We start from the raw sequence: 12,534 nt of genomic DNA on the forward strand, positions 1-12,534 counted from the left end.
GAACCTGACCAGTGAGAACTTATAGGTTTTAGGTTAGTAAGTTCCAAGTTTTAAAATTGGGAGTCCTGTTTCGACGAATAAGTTTCAGGTTCTAGGTAAGTGGAACCTGAAAACTTAGAACCTGAAACTTAAAACCTAAATAAGTTTTTGTGTTTTTTTTTTTTGTATATGTCTTTGCGTGATCCTGCGGCGTTTCGTGACGTTAGATGATAAGTGTATAAACTGGAACTACTAGTATGAGTTTTCATTTTATGACTTGTTAATATTTCATATTCTTCGTATATCTAAATATAAATTGTGGTTAGTGGATCATAACAATAAAATGGTGATCATTAAAGTTGATGATTCACTGCAATTGTTCAATTAATAATACAAGTGAAACCTAGGTAGACCTTGAAACCAACCTCAAATCTATGATAGAGTAGGTTATAAGTTCAAAAAAATGAGAAACCTATTATCATGGGTGGAACCTATATGGAACATGGAACCACTCACCGTAGTATCGATTCTCGTAATGACTTATCATTTTAATTATATTTATCTGAATTGTAATGCCAGAAAAGCTAGTCTTTTGTATTTTATTTGGTGAATGATAAGCTTGTTTGGTATTTTTGTGTTCATTTTTATTTTATTTAACTAAAAATAAAATAAAAAAAAGAACATGTTAGATCTTGGAACCTGCACTGGAACGTGATAGGGTAGATTTTAAGTTTCAAATTCTGACGAGTAAATTTCAAGTTTCAAAAAATGAAAAATCTGTATTCGAAAATAGGTTTCAGGTTCGTGCGAAACCTATAAAGAATACGAAACTACCCAACCCTAGTGCTTTTCCCCATTACAGCTGGCATTAGCAGAACTCCGTGGAGTATTATTAAACTCGATTAAGATTATTATTATTATTATTATTATTATTAAAGGAAAGGGGGCAAAAGCCCAGATTAATGCAGCTTTTAATGCTTGTGTTTGTCCGGTTATGCTTCTTTTTCTCACGTCTCATTAACAAAGAAAGTCTTTGGTCAAAACCACTCTTTCGCTTTCCCAACGACCCCTTTGACTACGGCTCGTTGCTCCCACGCCCTCAGCTCTACCTTCCCTGCGACTCCAGCTCCACGGTTACAGCTCCTAAAAATTAAATTCTCGAGAAGGTCGCCACCAATCGGCATTCGACACGCGGGCGCCAGCTGTCCAATTTATCTTCTTCTCATATCACCTTCCGCCTCCGTCACTAAAACCATATGGAAGTCCAGTCCCACACTCCCAATTCGTGCTCTAGTGCACAGCAATTACGCGACGTGCGTGGGACGAGAGGGTTTCCATTAGGGCCGAGCGAAATGCCCGCCGGTCCGAAAAAGCCCGAACCGCCCCGCAACTTTCGGGCTTCTCGAGCCGGAAACTACATTTAATCTCGTCAAATTTTAGCTTTTAAGTACACCGTGTCTTTAGCTTTAGAGGCTTCGTGAGCGACAAGAAGCTGCTGTTTATCCCTTTTAATTATCAGTTCTCGTGAGGCATTATTATTATCAACAAGGCGTCGGGCAAACAAATCCTTCCGCATCTCCCTCGTTCAACTCCCACGCGCTGTCCAACGGCTCCCAGTCCTCCATGCTCCGCGCGCGCGCGCGCGTGCGAGCGGGACACGGCAGCCGACGAGGCGTCTCGACATGCGCACCACGCGCCGCATCTAACCGTCGAGTACGCGCGGCCGTACTCGTGTCCGGGGGGAGGTGGCGTCCAATCGCCAGCCCGCGGCGCGTGGGTCTTCTTTTTCAACTCACGCCCCCCACACCAACCACTGCCGTATCATTTACCACATCCTGCGGTCTCGCTCAGGTCACGTGCGCCTTCGGATTCCTCTTCCTTTTCCCGAGTCACGGTCGCTGCAATGAATCGAAGCGCCCCCCCACCCATGTGACCCCCCTTCGCTACCGATTGGCCCATCCTTTCGTGCACTATTTACGGAATTTGCCACCTCGTGATTATAAAATAAAAAAAGTGGGCTTCTTCCCGCTAGCGACAAGCTACGGGAAAACGGCTATTATTATTATTATTATTGAGTTTCGCGAAAATACCCACAAAAAAAAAAGGCACGTACACGAGACTGTCCGAAAGCTTTTGACAGTGTTTTTTTTATTTTTTTTTATTTTTGATATTCCCGAGGTGGGGGGGAGACGCGGCCATTTGACCCTTTTGCCCCTCTCGTCGTGTCGTATTCTGTGTCTGCTTTCCTCCTCCTCCTTCCTCCCTACCTCCCTACCTCTCTCTCTCTCTCTCTCAAAAGGTGGCACTGTCCATTTGATCTGGCCACGTTCGGTGCCCCCGTCACATGGCTATAATGGCAGCGACACATTCTCTCCATTATTTCGGTTCGAGAGGGAGGGGTGGGTGTCTCCATGGAAGCTTTCATTCCGAGTCGTGGGGCTCACTGATTGCACCAATACCATCAAGTCAAATGCTTAGGTCAAACTCGTAGCTTAATGGTTCCTAACTTAGTTGACCTGTAGCTTGGTTTTACTAAACATAGAAAAGGGTGAAATTTTCATTGATGGGGCATACCGACTCAAAACTCTTAAGATCCATGGACAACGACGGATATCAAAACGAGGCATTTCGACGAGCAATCGCTCGTCTCGGCATTGATCGCTTAATGCTCGGTGCAAACAATCACTAGTTTCTACGTTGATTACCATCTTATTTGTTGGAGTTGGCGAATACTTCGGGAACCCTTGTTTCTCGTATTAGGCATGTCCACGTGAATTTAGAAAAATCAAAGTATGAATCGACGATATATGACCTCTACGCACGGAATGTCAGGGGTCCCGCTGCCTGAACAGCGAGCAGGGGTTCCGTTCTCCAGTGAGCGGAAGGGGGCTCGGGGGCAGCGCCCCCGAAACAACATTGAATTTGCTGACCCGTTTGTTATGAGACCAAAGGGATTTTTATAGGTTTAGGCTTTAGGCCTATTTTAAGTCATATATATTGTACTCGTATGAGAAATCATTGTAACGAGTGGTTATGGTTAAAAACCTAAATATCATAGTGAAATTCCTTTGCAGGACGTAACCCTATTCTGGGGTGAATCTGGATAAACTCGTGTATCAATTTTTCTATTATCCGTGTGATTATTCTGATTCTATTTAGGATATAACCCATCATTATTAACTTGTCTAAACCATTTTTTAAGTGGGGGCAAATTCAACTCTAATCATGGGTTCAGTCGGGATCTTATGTGCACGAGAAAAGAAACGAAGCTCGACAAGTATTATGTTGTCCAGGAATATGTGTTAATCCACATGGATGTACAGATCATTCATCACCATGATTCAGTCCTAAACGGGAAGTAAGACCAAGGGCCATTATAGTCACACCATAATTACGATGTCACCACTAATTTTTCGAGATCGAACCAGACCCTCTCCTCGCTCGGTTCCCATTGTGCTAAAGACAAACAGTATTTCGTCAGCTTCGACTCTCTCTCTCTCTCTTCAATCACTCCCGTCTGCTGCAATCTGTACGTCTCTCTACAACTTTCTCACAAGTGACACATCCACCCCATTACAAGCGAGCAGGTCCTCCAGCTCTCCAGTCCCCCCTGCTCTCACCAAACACATTCTCCAGTTCAATCTCTCACGACCAAACTCGACCCCCCCCCCCTCTCTCTCTCCCTCCTCCTCCGCGAATGATTGAATGATCTTTTCGTTTTCACCCTCCAAGCAAAAGATCCCAGAAACCCACCTATCGCTCCCTATCAAATCTTTCACCCCCCCAACAATGGTCAAATCACGGTGAAAAAAACAAGAAACGGAGCGTTATGGACTCGGATAGACCCCATCGCACGACAAGCATCAATAGCAGCAGCAGCAGCAGCAACAGCACTGGCGAGCTCTTTATTTGCTTCACGTCTCGTCTCTCGTCTTCTTCTTCCATGAAGATCTCCAAATCCATCCTCAGCCCAGGTCGTGCCAGAGACCACCAAACCCCCCAGATCTCGCTCTCCTCTTCTCTGAGCAGGAGGCTCAGAAGCAACGGCAGCTTGAAAGGCGCAGGCCAAGCCTCGCCGATGTTTCCTGCAAATGGCAAGAAACGTGGGTCCACTTTCGAGAACCCAGAGCCGTCGTCTCCGAAGGTGACCTGTATTGGGCAAGTGAGGGTCAAGACCAAGAAGCAGGGCAAGAAGCTGAGGGCTCGCTCGAAGCGCGGTGGTGGAGGTGGAGAGGTCAGTTTCAGGAAGCTCGAGATCAGTAATGGCGCGACGAGCACGGAGGCAACGCAGAGCTTCTACTTCCAGAACCAGCAGGGCAACAATCAAGAATGCTTGCCTCACAGAAACCAGAGGTGGGTCCACTTCCCCGTGACGATCTGTGAGGCCTTGAGGACTTTCGGGGCGGATTGGAACTGCTTCTTGCCGTGCAGATCGTCGTGCATGTCCAAGGAAGAGAAGACAGAGGGAGGGCCTAACAATGGTGAGAATGGCGATTCGGGTAATCATAACAGTAGTTCCTGTGGAGCTGTGATTGCAAGGTGGCTCGTGGCGATGCAGGAAGGAGAGGGTAGAGGCAGAGAAGTGGAGATAATTGTTGGGGATGAAGAGAGAACAACGGCAGCTGCGGCTGCGGCTGCGGCTGCAGTGGAGAACAGTGGGAGTTACAGGAGGAGGGCCTTTGAGGGGATCGAGTTTAATGAAGAAGAAATATGCAGAGAGAGAAGTGAAGTTGAGGAAGACGATGGAGGAGCGAGAGCGAGCGTTTGTATTCCTCCCAAGAATGCGCTCTTGCTCATGAGGTGTAGATCTGATCCCGTGAAAATGGCTGCTCTCGCTAGCAGGTTCTGTGAGGCTCCTCCGGCTGTAGTGGACGATAACGATGAAGATGAGAATCAGAGTGAGAATTTTGTCGCGAGTGGTCGGGAAAATGAGGGAGTTGAAGTGAAGAGAGGTGGTGAAGTCGAGCATGAAATGGATGATGATAAAGAAGAGGAAGTGAGTGAGAAGTGGGTTTCTGCTGAAGCTAGCTTGGAGAGTAGAGTTCTCGGAGAGTGGAGTTCGAATGTGGAGGAAAGAGAGGACGGCCAAGAAGTGAACCAGCCGGTCAATGTGCTAGAGGAACAGTTAGACCAGAAGATCATGGAAGAAGAAGATGAAGAAGAAGTCAAGGAGGTGCTAGTGCTAGATGAAGAAGAAGAAGAAGGTGAAGAGAAGGAGTTAATGGAGGTGACTAGCCAGGTAGTGACGATGCAAGAAACAGAGCTAAGGTGTTTCGCAGTCCCAGACGGAGAAAGCTTGCAGCTTTCAGTACAAGATCACACTTACACTGGAGAAGGCGAAGCGCACCATGAGCACGGAGCTGAATCAGATGATGGAGATCATGATAACGATGTGATGTCCGTACAGCTAAGTCAAGAATCGGAAGGAGATGAAGAACACGAAACGGAGTCAGAGTTTCACGTTGAAGTTGTAGCTCCAACAGAGGATGCCCTTGGCCTAGACCCAGAAACCCGAGTGACCGTCCCCCACAAGAGATCCGAATCTGATGGCCTGAAGCCGCCACGGCCCGAGGTGAAGTTGACGGAGAGAGAGGGAACTCAACAGAAGTCGGTCCTGCCGGATTGCTTGCTCTTGATGATGTGCGAGCCCAAGCTCTCAATGGAGGTCTCCAAGGAAACATGGGTCTGCAGTACGGACTTCATCCGATGGCTACCGGAAAGGCACGTCGGCAAAGTCCCCGTCAAGACCGACGGCGGCAAGGACGAGCCCAAGAAAAGGGCTGGCAATGCGGAATCCAAGCGCGCTGCTGCGGCTCTCACGGCTCAGCAAGCCCACATTCTGCAGCAGCCGCGCAGAAACTCTTGTTCCTTGCCGCCAAAAGCTGCGGCTCGAGCGGCCGGCGCTGAGTCGATGGCCACGATGATCGAGCAGAAGCTGGAGAGCGCCAAGGCTTATGAGCCGTGTGTCCTCACAAGATGCAAGTCTGAGCCGATGCGGTCGGCCACGAAGCTCGCGCCGGATGCTTGCTTTTGGAAGAACAGGAAGCTCGAGCCGCATCGCCCGGCTACGCACGGTGTCAAGGCGGCTGGGGTCGGCTTCTGAACCCGGCTTGATCGAAGGTTGTATAGGTAATTGTGCTAGAAACTATGGAAGTTAATGAATTCTTTTCACTTTTGGTCCTATGTATCTTGTTGGTTCAAGAAAGTTTGTGAAATGGGGTAGCTTTGAAAGTGTAGTTTTTTGCAGGTTCATTTCACTGCCGTAGCTTATCTGTAAATTTTTTTCTTTTGGGTCTATAAAATGATTTTCATTTTCCTTCAATCTTTAATTCGACCTGATATAAATTTCTACGACAGTGCTTTGCTTTTCAAGCCTTGTTTCACATGTTTGATGCCAATGATGCCCTTACGGTTCAAGTGTCAATTTCTACTTTGCGTTGGATTGAGTGATGCGGCCAAAGCTATCCATGTGAGTTTTGGCAATGAATTGAGAGCGAAAGGTAGAGGAAGACTCGAGACATGCATTGTGCTTGTCTATCTCGTGATGTTCTGTTTTGTTTTTAGGCTCGAGTCTAGTTTTCGTAAACTGTGGATGTCGAGCCACTGTTGAAGGGGGTCTGAGAGTCGCTCGTGGGACCATTTAGCAACTAGATGAGGATGGGTCAATTTGAGGCCGTTGGATGATGAGAGATAGAAACGACAAGGTGGTGGGCATTCGATAGCGAGGTTTCTCAAAATGGAGTTTCTTTGATTATGATTATCACGTTCCATGGGCAAAGTTAGGCCATTTCCTAAACCCCGCTCATCTATCCGAAGCTGAACCCCATTAAACCACATCTACCTGGAAAAGCTTATATCAAAGTGGAGGAGGAGAATTCAGATCTGATTTCGATCAACTAGGTTTCTCCTGGGTTTCAATGAAATTCAGTGCGTTCTCAGAGAAGGATCGGTTAAATTAAAGATAAAATGCAAGTATGTGAATGAAAAGGTCATGACAAAACCCTGCCCATGCCGCGGCAAAGTGAGAATTTTTCGTGTAGCAGTGTCCGGTGTTAGTTGAAAACTCAAAACTCTGGGTACGGCAATCTCTCCATCCAGACCAAACACGACGATGATTATGTAGTCACTCGTATCCATTATTATTATTGTTATTTTTGTTACTGTGGTATTTTTCATGTATGTTAAAGTTGCGTACGTGGTCCTTTTTAGGTGAGGCAGAGATTTGACAGAGCTTAACCTGAAAGGGTAACCCCCAGATGAAATGTGTATTGGGATGGGAAAAGAGAGTTAAAAGATTAAAATGCAACGGTTAATGGGTAATCCTAAAGCAACTAGATCCTATAGTTCCTCATTTCCCTTGGGAGTAAAAAGGTCTGATGGACCATCTGAAGAAGCCTCATCCTTTACAGGCTCTAGCCCTAGGGGTTTCTCATTTTCGAATTTTTCTCTGCCAAGTTCGTGCTTTTTTCCCCTTCTCTTTGAGATGAAAGGACAAGCACAGAGAGTAAAAATGGTTGAGATCAAAACCAAAGAAAAAGGGAACAAAAAAGCAGGGTCGGTGCAGGTGCGCAGTACAGGATTGTGCTTGTGCATTGGCCTAAAGATGGGTCAATAATGGAGATGCAGGGGTTATACAAGCTGCTTCTCTTTGGCCTTTATTGTGTATGGAATAGGTACGAGTTTGTCATTCTCAAAGAAATCTTTGAACAGCAAGAAGCTGCGCCCCATCTGTGTATTTGTTTGATACTGGTGTCGTGAACAATTATCATTGAATCGGGTGGACTCCACATGAAAACTCTTTGGATCTCGTGGCCTATATGTATGGAGCGCGTGCTTGCAGGAAATACATTAGTGGAATTCAATGTAGTCTGGGTGAGACAGAGATAAAACATGTCTCCTGAACTTTAATCCTCTGGATGGCTTTTGGATAGGTTTACTTTAAACGTGGAATCATCAGGTGCATCTGGACAGCAAAACAGAGAAATTGTGGACATCACTAGTTCACAAAAATCTTAGATAATCCAGCAACTGGTCCTTTAAAGATGAAACCCTATCAGCAAGCAAAAGCCCATAATAGTGCAGCAGCCAGATTTTCTCAGAGAAGTGCATGTGTTGGCACTGCGAGAATCCATCCAGTATCGTAGTGATGTCTTTTTCTGGGCTAAAAAGATGAATCAGATTGATGGTCCTGTTCTTCATTTTTATTAATATCTTACTCTTTTCTCGATATGAATATTAGGGTATTGCAAAGATTCAAAAAGTGGGAGGACTGTTTTCTTTTTTGATGTTGTTGGTTTGTGATGATACAAGGATAGGTGTCTTAGCCCATATCTTTGCATGCAAAGTATGTATAGCTGTAAAGAGATCCAAAAGACTTACTATATTGATGGGTTTGCTTTGAAGTTTGTTCCTTTGCCCACCCTTTTTTTTTTGTTGCTTTTTGTTTTGCTTTGAAGTGGAGTTCTGAAAATTAGGCCTTAAGATTCCTTGTCCACCAATTTCCAACGAAGAAAACCTATGCAGAAAATTTCAGCCTTTCGGGGCACAAAAATATTCGCTTTTTTTACGGGTCCAGTCAGTGTGACTTTTATCTTTTTCAGGTGGCACCATGTCACCTGGGAGAATAAAAAAACAATTTCTTTGTTAAGTACGGTCAATGAAAGCTTTGGGGGGGCGTAGGCTTTAAAAACACAAAAGGTAAAGGCAGGGTGCAAGAGTAGCAGGATATATTTCATTTTGTGTTGCCAGTGCTGTTGCAGCAGACATATTTTTCTGCTAGGACACGATTGGAGCTTCTACAATTCTCGAACAACCGTTTGTCCAAGTGATTGAACCGTGTTATGAATTATGGCACTTCATATTAGAATTATAACAAGATGTTAATGATTAGCAGAGAACGATAGAGGGACCGACCCTAAGACGGATCGAAAAGCTGCCGGAGACTATTGTCGACTCGGTTAAAGACTTTATAATGATGTGGCGGGCGCGATGAAGTGAATTAACTCTGAAAATTTCTAGTTACTAAATAAGAACGCAACTTAGTATTTAAATGCCATAACAGAACATGGCATACTTCCAGATAGTGGAACTCCTAAGCTCCACAATAATCAGCCATGCACTATGAACTTGTTCTAAATTCATGAAAGTCGCCTTGTTTTTCCTTGGAGTAGAAGGAAATCGCCATGCTTTCTCTTACATGGAGTCCGAGGATGCACCTAGGGATTTCACAGAGTAACTCAGATTTCACACTCGGCAGAAATTGTTACCCGCAACCCCAGGAATTCATGTGAATTGGCTCAAATGAGCCAGGTGTATCCAACAAAAGCTCATTGATCCCGGTGACAGGTTTGTAACTGGATTTGCTCAAGTATTGGGTCCAAAGAGAGAAGTTTGAGTGTCTAAGGTTTTATCAATCAAAGAACCAGTAACCCTCAATCTTGACTTCAAAGCAGGAATTCTAACAAGAGTACCATACTAAAGCTATCTAAGGATACTGCAAACTGTACAAGCCTCGATTGCTTCTTAGTACCCCTGGCTTCTATCTCCAACATGCTTTCTAAAGCAATCTGGTCGCAGTCCGCTTGAACTATATGCATGGAGAGGAGGAATAAGTGCAAGACTTTGAGATTGGCTCACCTATCCTCAGGTTTGGCCAAACATTTAATCCTCCAGGTATATCGTCCGAAACAAAGTGAACTCTTTGTTGACGATGATAGTGATTCTGCAGACTCCCAACATGAATTTAACCGCTCTTACAAGGATCACTCATCTCTCTCACGACATCGTTGGACTTCATCACTGAATTTGACAGTCAGAACATCATCATATTTCGTAACTAGGCTTTGAGAACGGTAGAGTAAGAGAGCTAGGAGGTCGATGAATTAATTCTTGGTCTCCATCAGCAGCTTTGGATAAACATCTCATACTTCATTTGTTTTGATTAAAGAAACAGAAAAAGAAAGGATCCCACCCCTAGCTAGTAGCAAAGTCCATGAAAACAAGAGAGAAATGAAGCTCTGTGAATTCACTTGCTTTGCGCTGAGAATCCCGTGAACCAACGAATAAGTATATTAAGAGCAAAAGCAGGCATTTTATGCCATTAATCAAAATTCTGAAAAACAGCTGTCAAATGAATTTGTGTACAGTGTCATTAACGATGATATCAAACTTCGCGGAGAAAATGCATGAAGGGAGTCCGCAACCGAAAGCAAAGACATTATCCAACAGCTGACTCTTCTGAAAAAAGTAAATCACCAAAACTTTGTTCGACCAAAAGAATTCTTAACAGCCGGATATATGCAGATTATCTCCTAAACTGTGGTGTATAAATCAACTGATTAACCTATTAACATGCAGAGCTATTACGAATAACCCAAAAACATGCCTTAGCCACATAGATAACGTTAACATCATTTCTAAGTAGAAGGTTAGCATTTCAAAGGTAGAAACAAAGATAGCAGATCGAGAAAAAATTCAATTTAAATAGATCCCTGTAGAAGTAACAATACTTATCTTCTGTCATGGTGTACTATCTGTTTTATCATTGCCTTTGCTGTCATTTGTTTTAGGAGTATCTGTAAGACTCTCTGCTGATGTTAATTGGTCGTCACTTTGGTTCATTTGTGTGCTTGAAGATTCTTCTGTGAAGGAGTTTATGGCAAGTTGAACGGAATACAGGACTAGGCCAATGGAGTTGATACCGAATACGAATGTCGCAAGGTAGCATATCCCGTTCACAATTGTCCTGCAAATACGAGACGATGAATGTGAGTATGCAAGCCTTGTGTGCCACCTTCAGATAAAACTGAGCATGAGGCTTGAAGAATCAGTGCTACAAGCTGAGAAAAACAGTTGGTCAAGCTTTACCTTATGGTTATCGAAATCTGCCTTACCTGCAAAAGAGAAGCTTAAAACAGTGAGAAATGGGAAGGCACAATCTTTCTTCTCGCTCTAGTCACGGCCGAAGAATAATGAAAAAAGGAAAAATTGGCCTCGGTAAACATCCAGCTGTCACAGTTGAACTTCCTCAATTATCATTATCGAATCGGAATGGACCTAATATGGCTGAGAAACTAAAGATTGGAGGACATACAGAGAAATTATCGGAAAGTGTTTGCCGGTTGAGGGCCGCCTCGATGGTGGCGGTGAACTTGTAGAGGATGAGAGCAATCACACCGGCCGCGATTCCGCCCAGCAGTGCCTGCACAGGTGAAGGCGGTGCCTTGGCAGGGATGGAGGTTGTCCCCATTGCTTTCAAGCTGTCCAAGGCCTCCTCTTTCAGTGTCTTCTGTGCTCCTGAAGACCTGAATTTCTACAGCAGCAACAACAACGCCTCATTAAAGTGAAACACCAACAAGTACTCACATTGCATTGTAGCTGCATCGACTGCTCTAATCACTCAAAATGCAAGCCGCGGTTTCGAAAACCAACCAAGGAAGAATGATTTCTCGATGAAATCGAACGATTAGAGAGCAACCGCAAAACCATCCAGCATTGTAACAGGGTAAAAGGAAGAACTTTTCTTTTTCCAAATGCAAGTTCACAGGAGAAGCAACAAAGATGAAGCTTTGGAGCAACCGATGAACGGACCCAGCTCAACCAATTCCAAATTCGATTCAAATATAACGCAACGACAAGAGAATCAAGACGAGCATACCAGTTCCTTGGCACGCCTGGCGCGACGCCGAACGGAGCGGAAGAGGAAGACGGCGATAGCCCCGGTGAGAAGAACACTAGTGGCCACCTGGAGGGGGGTGGGGTCGTCGGTGGACGCGAATATCGAAGGCGCCGAGGAAGGGAGCTCGACGGGTCCCTCCGGCGGCTCTTCGGCGACGGCGGCGGCGGGTTCGGAGGCTTGGGCGAGCCATGATGGGTCGGGTCTGGGCCGGCGACGAGGGACGGCGGAGACGGAGGCGGAGAGGAGAGGAGGGGGAGGAGGAGGAAAAGGGGAGAGAGAGACGGTGGAGTGGAGGGGAGAGAGCGGGAAGAGAAGGGGAGAGAGGAAGCGGGGGTGGTGACAAGGCAATTGGAGATGCAGCATTTGAGCGAGTTCAGCACAAGGAGGAGGAAGAAGATGATGTCCGAGCGACCAGCGAATGAAGCTCGAGTGAAGTGCTATCCTTCGAGCTCTCTCTAAACTTTGCAGCTCCAGCAGAAGATCTTTCTGTGTTCTTCCCGCACGGAAAGAAAATATCTGCCCGTTCCTCAACTCCGTTCCAACGCACGCGCAGACGATTGGCTTTACGGATAAAACATGCGTTATTCATTCATCCTTCACACGAGATCAGAAAGTTCGATTCAACCTGACATACCACATTTGAAAAGATCTTTTGACCGCTGTCGCCTTGGTGGGATCGTGGTGACACGTTGGTCGGCCTCGGACTTTCGAAGGATCGCGAGTGATGGGAAATAATTAGGATACGGACCGAACATTCCTTTTAACGAATGGGGGGACATTTGTTACGACGCTTAGACGAGATGGTCAGGGCGGATTGCCTTTCTCCAGTTTTTATCCATGAGGATGAAAAACTTTGTTCCACGGTGATAAACTTTTGG

General features: G+C 45.4%; 2 protein-coding genes across 2 annotated transcripts; one reads left to right on the forward strand and one right to left on the reverse strand.

Moving 5' to 3' along the window:
* The first annotated feature begins 3,416 nt into the window (after positions 1–3,416).
* On the forward strand, positions 3,417–6,301 carry LOC115681213 (uncharacterized). Its single transcript, XM_030605079.2, has one exon. The coding sequence runs from the start codon at positions 3,809–3,811 to the stop codon at positions 6,080–6,082; it is 2,274 nt and encodes a 757-aa protein (XP_030460939.1). The 5' UTR covers positions 3,417–3,808; the 3' UTR covers positions 6,083–6,301.
* Positions 6,302–10,221: 3,920 nt separating this feature from the next.
* On the reverse strand, positions 10,222–11,861 carry LOC115681143 (uncharacterized). Its single transcript, XM_030604991.2, is given in 5 exon segments — positions 10,222–10,723; positions 10,846–10,871; positions 11,072–11,290; positions 11,636–11,807; positions 11,809–11,861. Coding segments are annotated over 5 exon segments (681 nt in total). The 5' UTR covers positions 11,847–11,861; the 3' UTR covers positions 10,222–10,497.
* Positions 11,862–12,534: the final 673 nt, after the last annotated feature.

Source organism: Syzygium oleosum, unplaced genomic scaffold (genome assembly GCF_021117445.2).
Source record: "Syzygium oleosum isolate NSW1041296 unplaced genomic scaffold, Sole_v2.1 Sole_v2.13, whole genome shotgun sequence".
Classification (NCBI taxonomy): domain Eukaryota; kingdom Viridiplantae; phylum Streptophyta; class Magnoliopsida; order Myrtales; family Myrtaceae; genus Syzygium; species Syzygium oleosum.